General features: G+C 29.5%; 1 protein-coding gene across 1 annotated transcript; it reads right to left on the bottom strand.

Moving 5' to 3' along the window:
* Positions 1 to 1,356: 1,356 nt before the first annotated feature.
* Positions 1,357 to 14,706, bottom strand: LOC145185447 (ATPase family AAA domain-containing protein 3-like). The gene is made up of 19 exons (XM_090097524.1): positions 14,250 to 14,706; positions 13,436 to 13,540; positions 13,090 to 13,166; positions 9,882 to 9,983; positions 9,602 to 9,661; positions 9,423 to 9,492; positions 9,024 to 9,096; positions 8,748 to 8,840; positions 8,560 to 8,629; positions 8,412 to 8,479; positions 8,108 to 8,195; positions 3,163 to 3,219; positions 2,822 to 2,947; positions 2,592 to 2,716; positions 2,373 to 2,424; positions 2,200 to 2,270; positions 1,892 to 2,065; positions 1,674 to 1,782; positions 1,357 to 1,565 (listed from the first exon to the last, which is right to left on the bottom strand). Exons 1-19 carry the CDS (start codon positions 14,326 to 14,328, stop codon positions 1,404 to 1,406), a joined length of 1,761 nt encoding a protein of 586 aa, XP_089953650.1. The 5' UTR covers positions 14,329 to 14,706; the 3' UTR covers positions 1,357 to 1,403.
* Between the last annotated feature and the right edge of the window lie 618 nt (positions 14,707 to 15,324).

A 15,324-nucleotide genomic window follows, 5' to 3' on the forward strand; every position in this document is an offset into this window, starting at 1 on the left:
TAACCAGTCAAATAATCGATTTTTTAGGAGAGAGGATTTTCAAGCTTATGTCCTTTTCATGTTGTGTCAGACTGTGAGGAATCCAAATCACCGAATTTAGAAACTGTCTGAATAAAAGGATACAGTGCAACACTGGTGTGAAAACATAGGAGTGTGGAGGCTATACAGCAACTTGGATCCTCCTCCACGTCCCGATTTAGAATCAACTTTAGATAGACGACCAGTCCTTGGACAATCCTGGAGTTGAAAGTTATTGGATTGAGAACGTCAAAACTAAATTTGAAAAGTGCATTTAATAATACTAACTTGGCCTAGGTCTTGACATATGTTATGTTCGACCTCACCGGTAGAATGAAGGAGCTGGAACTCATATAAGGCGCAGTGTCGAATATAGGATTTCTAAACTGATATTTTATGTCAATTTGCGAGGTTAGAATTATTTTGTTCCCTCATTTTAAAAGTTGGGAGAAAACGAGTTAATAAATTAGTATTGATTACTTTGATCAATTTTTTAAATTTTTTTCTAAATAATTTGTCTTAACATAAATTATTTAAAGCATAAGTTATTTTTGCTTTTAGAAAAAAGTTAAAAAAGTTTTTCTCAAGATTCTAAATTGGAGATAGAAGAAAACAATTCTGACCTCGCAAATTGTCGCCTCTACTCGCTTGTTTAAATTTCTAGAAAATAATGTACCGCTGATGCATTTAGAGAAAATACAAGGACATTATAGAAAAAAAAATAGAGCTTCCCATATTTTAATGAGATTTATAAAATGGCGAAGTGCGAAAGAACCTTCTTTCCAACCCAATACTTTAAAAAGTGACTGTAAAGTGGAGTGCAGACTTGCTTAGTCGAAAAAAAAATTGTAAATAACGAAATATTTAGGTTTTCAAGCTCCTAAAGCATTAAAAATAATTTTTTTAGATGATTTTAAGATTTAAATAGAACTTCATTTAAAATTTGAATTTCTCATGAATCACTTCAAAATGGGCTCATAAATTTCTCTAGAAAAGTCTCATAATTGACCTCAGTAAAAACATTTAGAAAAATTGAAGTTTGAAAAATTTTAACAAGCTGAAGAGCTAACATAGTGTTACTCTGAACGCTTATGAGCCTTTTTTCTTTTTTTGGGAACTAAGGAAACGAAGAATTTCCTTTCTTTCTGTAAAAAATTGTTTCTTTATAAAAGCATGTTCAAAAGTTGATTTTGGTATACAATCCGCGCTATTTCCCTAAATATCTTAAAGTTTTTGTTCGATGAAAAATTTTTGTCTCACAAGAGGATAGTTGCACAAAAAATTTTTTTAATCAACACATTAAACGTGAAAATGGTAACTCCTATAAAACATCGAATCTTTTGTTAACTCCTAATATTTAAGAAAACTCAAATTTATTATATAAATCATGTGGTCCGTGCATGAGGAGGTTCTAGATAGGATTTATTTTCAGAAGAATCTTCTTTTAGCCACTCTACTTTTTGTTTGTGTTGACTAACCATTTCACGAACTCTAGCGTCTAAAATACTCTCCGTCAATATGCCATCGGGTGATGCATAAGTGCTTGCCTAGAGGATAACAAAAAAATTTTGTAAATTTTTTTAAAATAAATTTTTTTTTCGCATTTTTAAAGGAGAATGCTTCACTAAGATTTAGAGTAAATAACTTTTATTTACCTGCCAAGAAACGGCGAGTTTGGCTATTTCTCTACCGGAAAGGCCTTCTGTATCAGCTGCTATCTGGCGACACTTTGCATTAAAGTCAAAGTCAGCGACTTTTATACGACTAAAGATAAATGACAGCAGCAAACTTAAAAACTTTTAAAAAATCATTTTAAAAAAGCAGTAAAATATTAATAAAAAAACAACGGTATAGCTTCTAAAAAATAACTTACTTAGATCTCCACCCTTTAGTAGCGGCATTTAAAATGTATTCTTCAAAATATTTGCGAACTAACATCTCCCTTTCTTCAAACGTAGGCAGTTTAAACTCAACTAATTCATCTATGCGGTTATTTATAGCCCAATCAAATTGATCAGGTTGATTGCTCGCTAACACAACCATGAACCTAAAAGTGTTCGTGTAAAAAAAAAAAAAAATTCAAATCACAAAAAACGAACGTAATTATTTCCAAAACAATTAGCCCACTCATAAAAACAGACAATAACAATACCGAAGAAAACAATAATGAAAAAAGCTCACTTTCTTGACGATTCACCTGTTCGATATAAGAAAGCATTTAGAGTGCTTCTTAAATCTTCGCTGATGTGCTCCTAAATATGATGTGTAAACGTTATTTCTTTAGTTGCTAAAAAAAAACAAAATAGTTCTTTTTTCACTTCCATGTTTTTCTTTTCAGAAATTTATAAACTAACCGTGCTTCTCCTTCGTAAAAATGCGTCGGCTTCATCCACGAACAATAGTAACCTAAAAAAAACAAAAACATCGAGTTTAAATAATTTTAAATGTTTTTTCTTATTAAAGAAGCATAAAAAATGTTTGAGTAAAAATTTCGAATTTTACATTCTTCTTTTTCTTTTTTTTTACTTGCGTGTCGATATTCTAGCTCCTATTTTTTAAAGGAGATTTCTCACCCTCTTCGCGAAGTAGAAGCCCAGTCAAATACTTTGTGCATCGCCGTGACACCATCTCTTCCCATCGGAGCAACATCTCCTCCTGTGAGGATGGCGTAATCAAGTCCAGAGTGATGAGCTAGACTCTTAAAAAATTAAAATGATTATTCAAAATTCATAGCTGGAAAACTTAAAGAATTACTAGTTTCGTAAAAACTAAACAACAACCATAATACCCTCATAGAAATTACCTTTGCAAACATAGTTTTACCAGTTCCAGGAGGTCCGTAGAGCAATAGATTTCTGTATAAACCACGGTTTCTTCTAGTATTAGCTGTTGAAAGAGCAATTTCATGTAAACGCTCATTCAGTTTTGGCTAAGAGTTTAAAAAAAAAATCTACATCTGCACATTAAATCAGCATATCTGCATATTAAATCAGATAAATTTCTATTTAACTTTAAGTTAAATCCTTAATTTAAAAACATTTTCTAAAATTTAGAAATGTTACTTTTACAATCAAGTTAAAACATCTTTTAATTCATAAACAAAAACAGCAATGTTTTGCTCCTCTCAAAATTACCATAACAAACCTCTAAAATGATTCCTTTAAGAGCATCTTCTGGCTTAGTAAATAGTCGCTTTGCTACCTGAAAACAAAAACATGTTTAGAATAACTTAAAAAGAAATTATTGTAAACTTAAGGAAAAATAATAGCAGTTGATTAAAATGGTGATTGGTTGTAACATTAAGCATATATTAAAATTTATAAAAGCATCAATTCAGGTTCATCCTTCAAAATATAAAAAATATAAACCTTTTAGATACTACAAAAATAAAGGTAGTAAGTTGAAATTAAATTCATGTTTTGAATTTAAGTAACGGTAGTAAATCCTGAGGTTAACTAGTACTTGTTAACAACAAACTCATTGGACTTTAAGAACAAAAATTTTTTTTTGTTTGAGGCAACTTACCTAATCCTGAAAGAGTGTCAAAAAATCTCATTTAAGTAATCAACAGATAAAGAAAAACTGATGTTATCTTGTATATTGCAGGATTGTTCAAAGTCATGAGTGAAAAGTTTTGTATAAGAGAAACAATCAAGTAGTGGACTCAAACAAAGAACTTTCAAAAAAAAAATCCTTGAAAAGTTGGAGAAATAAATGTTGCTCCTCAAAAGTATGATCATCACCGTAAAACACTGCAGTATCAGACAAAATATCATGGCAGAGAAGATGGAAGGCAGAGGAAAATAATGCCATTCTAGCAAGACAGAATATACTTTTAAATTGCTGCAATCAAAATCATTGCAATAAGAATCTAAGCCACCACTATAACTTGAGCTTAAACTATTATATTACTGCAAAAGGTTCCAAAATATGTGTCTGTTCGATTCAGATTTTTAGAACTTTACAGTTATGGCATGCAGAAAATGAATCAAGATAGACTTCTTACACTAGGTATGTACTTGCTTGTTAATAATGTTCAACAACCTCTGCCAGTGCTTTTTACTAATACCTTTAAATCAATAAAGAGTTGATTTTAAAATATTAGTAAAAAGCACCAAAGAGAAACTAACATTTGGAATTGGGACCAGGGATGAGTTAAAACTACTTGGCATACCATAATATTCTATTGGGACTGATGATGGTAATAGTGAAATAACTTCAAGATTGATCCAACTGCTACAAAAATGGAATTGCAAACAAATTAAAACCAACATGGTGTTTGACAACACAACAAACAACACAGGCTACTGGGTGTAGCATGCAAAAAGCATAGGTCACCATCATATAGAAGAGCTCATTCCTTCTGATGTGTTTTAGAACTTGAAGAAAATTGAGAATAGAAAAAATTGAAAACAAAATTTATTATTCAACTTATTAAAGACAAAGATACCATCGGCATTAATATGGATAGCTTTACCAATCAATCCATTAGTTCTAGCTTTGAAAGCTGAAGAAATCAATAGTGCAAGATTATAATTAGTTGTTAAGCACCTATGATAAGTTACTGTCAAATACCTTGATTCAACAGCATTTCCATTGTATTCTATCAACACAGAAAGTGTTGGATGATTAAAGTAATTTATTCTTTGAAAACCTATTAAAGAATTCCTCACTGGAAGAATTATCAGTTACACGTTTATTAAATTTACAACTTTAAGAATTTTGAAGTTTTGTCATTCTTATTACTGCTGATGAGTTAATTGAAAAGTAGTCAACATGAACAACAAAAGTGCTAAACCAAATCATTAAAAAAGGTTTTTAATGCATATTTAGTCAAGCAATTGTTATATTTTTAAAAAAATAAAATTAGAGCTTTCATTCATTATTGCACTGAACTACTAAACATTTTGATTATGTTTATATCTAAATATGGATTATGTTTATACACTAGTGGCCATAGGAATGGACACCCCTGTAATTTTTACCATTTTTCTTAGAAAAGTTGACATATCATACATTTGGTGGATTTAATTATTTAATTTTATATTTAAACCACGTCATCTATTATTTGGTAATAGGAAATTGCAAATTTTAATTGTTTATATCAATTTTAAACATAATTATGGATTATCATTAATAATTGGTGTCAAAAATGAGTCATTGCTCTGCTAATGGGTTTCTCTAGTAAAAGGTGAATGTCTCATTATTTTTGTGTTTTTGTGAAAACTAGTCTATTTATTGTGATGACTAATAGTTAATTACGTTATTAATTAACATTTTCAATCCATAAATCTTTTAATCTATAAATACAAGATCATTGTTTTGTAGTCATTTAGTTGAGTTTCAACAATTGCTGGTGAAAAGTGGACAGTGCTCTTGAAGATTTAGTGTGTTTTTTAAAATTGTACTTTTATTTACAATGGCGAAAGGATATTGGTCACCTACAAAGCAATGCAAAGCTGTTACATTACGTGGAGAAGGTTATTCGTACATGGAAATTGCCAAAAAGTTGGGAAATGGAGCAACAAAATCTGGAGTGAGGAAGGTGTGCAAAAGGTTTAAGGCAACCAATACCTTCAAAAATATGCCAAAAAATGGAAAAATTAATAAGAAAACTGCCAACAATGACAGGATGATAATGAGGCTTGCACTTAAGAACCGAAGAGCAACTTCAGCTGAAATTAAAAATGATTTAGAGGCTGCCAGAGTTTTGGTTAGTTCAAGAACAATTCACCGAAGGCTTTTTGAAAATGGTTAAAAGCAAGAAGACTCAGAAAAAAACCATATTTAAACAAAAAACAACGAAAGAATCATTTGATTTGGGCAAAAGAACACAAGGAGTGGACAAAGGAAGACTGGGCAAGAGTTATTTGGAGTGATGAAAGCAAAATTTCCATTTTTGGAAGTGATGGAATCAGTTATGTGAGAAGAAGGCCTGGTGAAGATCTTTTACCAGAGTGCACATTGGTTACAATGAAGCATCCCATAAGTGCAATGGTGTGGGGATGCATGGCCAGAGATGCTGTGGGTCGTATCCACATTGTGGATGGTAATGCCAAAAAATACCAAGAAAACATATTAGAAGTTAAATTACTCCCATTGATTGATGATTTGTTTGAGGGCAAAACAGAAAACTGTGTGTTCCAGCAGGACAGTGCTACATGGCACACCGCAAAAACTATCAAAAATTGATTTAAAGACAAAAAGATAAACGTTTTGAAGTGGCCTAGAAACAGTTCGGACCTGAATCCGATAGAAAACCTGTGGTCTTGACTGAAAAAACTTGTAAGGAAAGAAAAACCTGGGAACAAGCAACAATTAATAGAGACCATAATCAAGTCCTGGTTTCACGTGATCAGCACTGAAGATTTAGGCAATTTAGTGGACTCAATGCCTTGAGGATTGCTGCAATAATAAAAAATAATGGATATCCAACAAAATATTAAGTTTTTTTTTATAAGCCATTTTTTTAATAACATGTTTTGTAAGCTGTAAAATGTAAATTTACCATAACATGCCACTTTGTCATTAAATTGTTATACTTTTATATTAAAATTGTGAATTTTAATCAAAATTTTAGTTTTTTTTTAATCTAAACACATTAAAAAAATAATAATCAATATAGAAAACTGCATAAATATGTTTATTTTCTTTTAAAAACACACCAAAGTGAAGTTTTCATATATTTTGAAGGGATGTCCATTTTTATGGCCACTAGTGTAACTAGATATGGATTACGCTATAACTAAATAACTAAAAAACTAAAAACGGTCTCTTTTAGCAGAGATGTTAAAATTTTATGGAAAAGGCTTTTATAAAAACATGTGACAGAATGTGACTGAAATACTATTGGATTCAAAACAAAACATAATGAATTGTGTGGAACATGGAGCATAACAACTCAGGTTATTTTATGGTTTTAAAAATCATAAGTCCACATGATTTTAAAATGAACACAGAGATCTCTTAATCTTAACAATTAAGTTTTATTACTCCAAGAGATGACTTGTTTTTTACAAGAATATCCTTAAGTACAGGGCAGTTAATGGTATTAAATTTTTCAGTGCAGAACACGCTCTCAAAAGAAGTCTTTGATACCTAACAAATAAGCTGATTCTATTATTATCAAAATATTAGCAGCCATATCTTTTGAATATCAAAGGAGTTTTAGGCTGGCTTGTGGTGGCAAAACTAGAGATTTAGCTATGGTTAATATAAACAGAAGAATGTTCAATTGTTATTTTTAAGAAATAATAGCACTCTAGATACACCCTAAAATGAATGAATAAATTGTAAGTTTATTTACAATAAATAATTATCGCAAAAAATAATTAGTAAGTTGTTTATAACAAATAATTATTGCACATATACAGTTTTAAGCTAGTAACATTTCATATTCTACTTAATTTTAAAAAAGACTAATGATTTTTAAAACATGAGATATCAGCATGAGATATAGGAAATAAAGTAGCATAACAAAAGAACATTATGTTTGTAAATGTATTTATTGTAAATTTCAACTGTCAAAAAAAAATGATTTTTTATACCAAGTTCTCCTTCCTCTTCCTCCTCCTCCTCCTCCTCCTCCTCATCATCATCCTAATCCTTGTCTTCCTCCTTCTCGTTCTCCTCATCCTTTTCCTCCTCATCCTAAAACTGTCAAACATGGTTACCATTCATCTTTTTCTAAAGATGATAGAATCATTATCACCATCCTCATCCTCATCATCCTCATCATCATCATCTCTGCACAAGGAGTGAGTTGAACTTTTAAAGCAGTGGTTTTCTACTTCAAATGTGGACTAAAAACGTTTCATAAAGGGCCTGTGGACTAACAACTTTTCTTATAGTACAATGTGGCTAGAAATTTGCACATGTAAATATAACAATTACAATAATAGATACTTTCACAAACATTAGTTCTTTTGTTATATTATTTTGTTTCCTTTTTCTCATACTAACATCTTATAATAATTTAAAAACTTTTTTTTTATTTAAATAAATTAGAGTACAAAATGTCACTGGCCAGAAACTTTTGCACACCACTGTATGTCTGTTATAAACAAATTTCTATTTTAAGAATATTTACTTGAACTGGATGCTTGATAAGTGTCAACATTGTCAACCTAGAAGTTTCTCGAACTAAAGATGGTTTACCAAGTCGTGCTTCAATATACCTATGATCATTTTTATTCGTCAGTTTAATTGCATGTTTAAAAAGTATAAATACAGAAATTTAATTTTATAAAAATCTTCTTAAATACTTCTAAATAAATTTAAAAAAACAGCTTCTTTATTTTATCAGGAAAAATAAAATTTATTCCATCCCTTTAAATTGAAATTAAACAAACTTAGTTATTTTAGTTATTAGCATATCACAACTTTTTAAATACCTTGCAGTAACACCAGTTCCCATCTTAGCTGCATACACACCCACAGCTAACAATGATAAACCTGCTACCTAAGCATCAAATGTAACCTAATTATTAAGTTTTATGAATTAAGTCTTAATTTGATTTTGATAATCAAATCAAAACTTACAGAGGCAGATATTTTATCCCAGTCAGAAAGAAAGTTTGTAACTCCAGTTCCTATAATTGTACCAGCAGCTCTAAATTTTTATTATAAAGTTGTTTATAATGAGGACATATCCTATTAAAGCATTATTTTACACTTCAGTTTTATAAACAGATTAATTTTACTTTTATCTGAAAAAAATTAAGACATACTTAAGTGACTGCAAAACAGTCTCCCTGTGTTCAGCAGCTTTTAACTTGATTTGTTCTAAACGAATATCTTTATTTTCTCGCTCAATTACTCCCCTAAAAATATTTTTTTACAAAATTTAGAAAAATTCTCCTAAATATACTTTAAAAGATTGTCTAATAACAATAAGAAAAACATTATTTACATAATATAAAATGTACAAAATTTATTTTAAAAAATTTATTAATGCTTGTTTAAAAGAAAGTTGCTTAAAAAGTCAAAAAAATTTTAAAATATACTTTGCCCTCATTTTTGCTGTTAGTTGCTTCATTTCATTTTGATGACGAATCTCAGCTTCATGTTCAATTGTGGCTAAAACACAAGAGAAAAGCAGCTACAATAATTTTTTAACAAAGAAAAAACAATTTAAAGAATTATCTAATAACATAACCCAGTTGCATTCTGGGGCACTAAAACTTAAAATGTTAAGTTTTTTGCATGAATTGATACCTCTGTTTTGAATACTTTTGATAATACTTTGATAATTACTTACTAAGCACTAAGAGAATTTATATTTAATTTAATGATATTTTGTCAGATTAAATGTCAATTCACTTAAAAATCAAATTATTTAAATTAATTGTAAAATTAAGTTCTAATACACAATGATATTTTGAAATATTAAACTTAAATCTTACCTCTTCTCATGGCTTCTTGTTTTTTAACTGATTCTTCTTGCTTTAGTAAATTCTCATCATTCATTTTTTTCTAATGATGATAGTAAACTTAATGATAATATGACTATTGTTATCTTTAAGATCTAATTATGATGAAGCTCTAAAGATTACAGTTGTTTTCTTAAGATAAAATACCCAACCTGTTGAATTAGTTGGTCATCATATCGTTTTCGAGCAAGTTGATCAGAGAATTGCGCTCTCTAGAAAAAAAACTTTAATTTACACATACCATATATAATTACAAGGTTCTAAATTAAGAAACAGGAAAAATTTCAAGAGATATATTGAACATGGTTAACCTTTTTTTTTATATATAGTGGTAAATATGATGATGATATAAAAAAAATCCTGTATTTAGTAAAAGAATTTAAACAAACCACTAGCATTAATGCTTTACAACTTTATAATTTAAATACTAACCTGGTTATTTTGCTTTGTTTCTTCTGCAAGTGTTTTTCGCCTCTCTTCCTGCTGCACCCTGGTTTTTTCAATCTGTATTCGTTCCATATTAAGTTCATATTCCTTTATTTGGAAATTTAGAGAAGTTAATAAATTGTAAGCATAATAATCAGAAGCAAAAAGTTCATGAACTTTATCAGATTTTAATTATGACATTGATTGTGATATACAAGTAACACAACAAGATCTTTTTGAAACAATCATGGTTCAAACTTGCCAAAAATTAGGAACTATATGAAGAGTTTCTCTTTTAAAGGAAAGGATGTAGAGGTAAATAGGGCTGCCAATTCGAGCTTTTTTTTAGAAGTTCGAACTTGAACATGTTCGAACTATTTGGGAAAAAAGTTCGAACATTTTTGAACTTTTTTTAATGTACTAAAACACGCAAAATAAAAGAGTACAAGTTAAAAACAAAACCGTTTATTTATCTATTCATAAAACTGTTTATTTATAAAAACAAAACTGTTTATTATTGAGACCTGCTTCTCATTTTCACTACATTTAACTTGAAAAAATTGTCTATTTTAGAATAAACATCACTCAGTATTTTTTAGTGTTTGTTTTAAAAATGTTAATGCATCTAATGTATCATCCCGTAATGAGCTCCTTATTTTTTTAGCAAATAATCCTAGGCTAGAGAAAGCCCTTTCAACCTCCACAGATGTCGGAGAAATAGTTTTAAGAGCATTAAAAAGCATTTCTAAATTTTTTGGTCTTGATTTGCTGGCTTCAAAAAGAGCCATTTCCTTTTTAATGAGGTTAGATCCAAGTTCACCTTTGTCTACTCTCATTTGAAAATCAGATGTTTTAATGAAACATTTAAGTTCTTGAGCTAAAGTCAATTTCATGTCAGCATTTTTCATATCATCAGTTATATCATTGTTATTGACTTCTCCATCAACATTAGATTCTTCCTCGCTAGACTGGAATAATCTTTGAATAAGATTGGTAGCAAAATTTGCTATAGAGTTTCTTTTTATTTTATTCCCAAACTGATCATCTTGATTCAAAACATCTGGGTTTGATAAATATTTCATTAGATGTATTAACTTTATGTTTCTCCTTTCAACAATTCTTTTTTCAAATTGCTGTTTTACAAGTTGACTAATTGGCGTGTTGGCTTCATCCAATTTTTTCCAGATGAATTGAATTATAATTTCAGAAGACAATAAATCAGCATCACGTTTGGAAAGTGCTTCAATAGCTAGTTTGAGCGGCTTTAGGGCAACACAAAGGTTATTAACTTTATCAAGTTCATTCTTAGAAAGAGGAAAATTGGTGTTTTTGCTAATTAAAGCTATTTTTATTTCTTTTTGGACTTCCAAAAACCGTTCTAACATAGCAATTGTGCTGCTCCACCTTGTCCTGGAGTCACAAATCAAAGCTTTCTCTTTTCCAAATGCTTTAACAATATTTGGCTGAAGATCATCATCATTTTTTACAGGTGATCTACGAAACATTTGTACCAATTTTCGAATTTTGGCCACCAGCTCTTGAAATTCAGTTTTCAATGAGGGCACCAAATTTTCAGTAGATATTTGAATTGTTTCAACATAATTAATCGAATTTTCATCTTCTTCCTCACTTTTACCACCATTATCTTTATTAACATCTTCAATTGAATCATTAACTTCAATAGTATCACCAACTTCAATAGTATCACCAACTTCAATGGTTTCACTAACTTCATTGTTATTACCAACTTCAATGGTAACACCAACTTCAATGGTAACACCAACTTCAATGGTATCAACAGGTTCATTGTCAAAATTATCGTTTGGTAGTGCAGCACTTTTTTTTTTAAAAAGCACATTAATTACGCATAAATGGATAGCATGATTGTAACATATTTGATGTTCTGGTTTAGTGTCATAGCCAATTTTTTTCATCAAACTGGCTCCATCTGTAACAAAGGCAACAATATCTTTGTCTAAGTTTAAACCAAATGAATTAAGTTTTTTATTAATTAGTTCAATGGCTTTCGATGCTGGCATTGTGCCATGCACCCTTAACATTCCAAGAGATTGAAATCCTCCGTTATAATGAATATTCAAATGTATCTCCTGTTTTTAACTGATGTGTACTCGTCAAATGTTAGGCTAAATTTTCCATTTGTTAAAACGACTTTTTGTAATGAAGCAATTACTTGTTTCTTGATTGTTTCAAAGTATTTCATCACTAAATAACGAACAGTTGTTGACTTTTGGGCAAATTATATCCTTGAGCACGAAATGCTGATCGCAAAACTTGACTATTAGCAATGGTTGTAAAACTTATTCCATCAATAACAGTCAATCTGCTCAAGATTTCAGGTAAAGTTTTAATCCCAGAACTAAAAAAGTTTTCAATTCTTGGTATTTTAGGAACATGACTAATTTCGAAAGCCTCAGAGGCCAAGGTATTACATTTAATAATGTCAATTTTATGTTTCATTTTTAAGTGTCTTGTAATAGTGCTTGTTGTTGAGCCAGGAGTTTTTAATAAAACTTTACAAATTTTACATTTGGCTTGTTGCAGTTCTTGGGAAAATTCAAAATAATCCCAAACCTTTGATCTTCTGGATGTGCTAACGTCTTTGAAAGTAGCCATGTTTTATTTTTAATTAATGTTTTAATTTTTTAGGCATTTCTTCTGAAAGTTCGAACTTTTAAGCGAAAAAAGTTCGAACCTGAACATTAAAATTTTGCTGTAAAGTTCGAACGTTCGAACTTGAACATGTTCGAGCTAGCAGCCCTAGAGGTAAAAGAGATACTGCTTTTTTAAATCTGGCATCCGTGGTTTGTACACATTTACAAAATATGTTCAGTGCAACAAGGGTAATCAAGTTTAGCAATTAGTTTAAAGTGTATTCTTTTGTGCAATATTTTATATAAATCAGTCGCATATAGATTACATCAACTTTTGAAAGAAAATACTGATTATATGTCCAACAGTAATTGAGAGAGAGAAAGAGAAAAGAAAAGTTAAGTGCACACATCACTAGACATTGAAATTTTTTTATTTTTAAATAAGAAAGAAAACATTAAGTTGAAGTTGATGTTCATTTTATTTCAAGGTGTTAACTCAGAAAATAGTAGTTTGATATATGTAATAAAAAAAGACTTAAAGTAAAAATATTAATTTGGTCAAACCAAACAGAATGCTGTGATGCTAAAAATATAAATTTCACCTTTAGACTAGTTTGATACTCCATCTGTTTTGTAGATTCTTGTAAACGAGCCAGCTCTAGAGCTTCTTTTGCATATTCTAAGAAAGATTTTTTTTTTATTATCTAAATAGTCACAGCAACTTTCTTGGTTAGAAAAAAAGAACGAAGTCAATTTTTTAAATTTGTTTCTTGTGTAAAATTAGGCATCGTTTACTTACAAAAAGTCGTGAAATTTTTGAAAAAAAAGTAAAACTTCAGCAGTGTAATATCTGAATATTAGTAGTAGTAATTCTGAAGCTCTAACAGTTACAGAATTTTTATTCAAACATCCATTATGCAAATAAAAAAATTTAGTATTACTACTAACTTGCACTGTCTAATTCTTTTGCAGCTTTAGCAGCTCTTTCTAGACCAGAAGGATCAAAATTTGACCAAGGCTTTGGCTTATTAGGTTCTTCTCCACCACCATTACCTTATAAAAAAAGCATATTATTTAAATACAAAATTTATTATAAAAACATCCTAAAACTAACTTACTAATATTAATTCTTAGTTTTAAAAATTTATATAATAGAATAATGATAATATAATATAAAACAGAAAAACCAGCTTTAACCAATCTAAAATTTCAAAATTGGTAAATAAGATATTTATTAACATTCTGCATACAACAATTTGTTTGCCATCAAATAAAATTGAAAATAAAAGTAGAGATATTTTTAACATTATCTAATTAAAAATAATGGTTTGTAATAATTCAGAATGTTTTAATATATATAATTATTGCCAAAAGGAATGACAAATACAAGACACATTTTTTAAGAATGATTTGTAGGTAACATAAGAAAGTTTCATGATACTGATTTTAAGCTTCTATATATATACAATTTCCACCATTCTGATGAATTAACTTAAAATTATAGATTTTGATCAATCAGAAAAGGGTAGCATGTTCAGTTTTTAAAAAACATAAGACTTTGTTAACCTAATCGACCAATGGTTTATTAACTTACACTTAGTTAAATTTTGTTTTTAAAGATTGATATAGATATATTTGTATACTTTCCTCATTAAAAAACAGTTGGAAGTTTATACATCAACAAAACAGCAAATAATTGAATGTTAGTAGTATAAAGAGATTACTCAAAGAAAAAATTATATATACATAAAATGAAATTTACCTCCAGCAGCAGGAGGAATCATTTGTTGGAAATCCTGGGGAGCAGTAGGCTCTTTATTCAAGCCAAATAGCCAGGACATGATTAATATTTACTAATTGAAATTAAGTATTCTGTATTGACAACTCCGACACATTATAAATTTATATAATATATTCATTAAATGTTAAGTAAGAGAATAACTTTTAAGGAACACGAAAGATAATGAATGTAAACAAAAGTACACGAAAGATAATGAATGTACATTATCTACATGATTTTTAGCTTGCTGTAAAGCTTTTGTAATTAAAATCTAACTAAAATTTATTATTCTTGAAATGTTTGATGATAGTATATGGTGATTTTTGTAGGTAACCGTTTGGTAAAAGGATTATTATGGAATCTATACAAAAACACTAAGTTCGATATCTGGGCGCACGTGAGAGAACCAGCCATCTTAAGTTATGTCGAAATAAAATTTAAAGAGCACTCCGTGATGCGTTTTACCAATAGCCCTTTATACATGGCCTTTATAATAATCCGCTTAGGAGGGGGCAAGGGGGGGAGAGGACTATTGGGCATAGGGACAAGGGGGGCTGTTGGTTCCTCCAAGGAACAATGTGTATCCGTAACTCAATTGAGAGATATTGAAAGTTTTTAAAGAATAGTTTGCAAATAATGAATAAAAAAAAACTTTGAAAAAACTTTTTTTGTAACAAAAAATTCTTAACCATACATGCAAATCTCGAGAAAAATCCAACAAAATAGCAAATAACTACTGATCCTAACAGATCCAATAATTTCATTTATTGTCTTTGAAAAGATCAATTCATTTAGTGATGTCATCATAAAGTGGTTGTTGAGCTTTTTAAAAAAATTAATTATTGTTATTGAGCAAATCAATAAAACTGTACCCCCTCCCTCCCCCTCCCTCCCCTCCCTCCCCCTCCCTGCTTCATATAGATTTATATATAATAATAATGTAATAATAGAGCCTCTCAGAGCAATTTGAATTTATACTATTTATACTCAGTGACATACATAAAATTTTTCTTGACCAAGAAAAAGTAAAATAAAAATTTTACACTGATTTCAAACT

This window comes from Hydra viridissima, unplaced genomic scaffold (genome assembly GCF_058129835.1).
Source record: "Hydra viridissima isolate aposymbiotic clone 2 unplaced genomic scaffold, HvirCarnegie_v1 scaffold_9, whole genome shotgun sequence".
Lineage (NCBI taxonomy): Eukaryota > Metazoa > Cnidaria > Hydrozoa > Anthoathecata > Hydridae > Hydra > Hydra viridissima.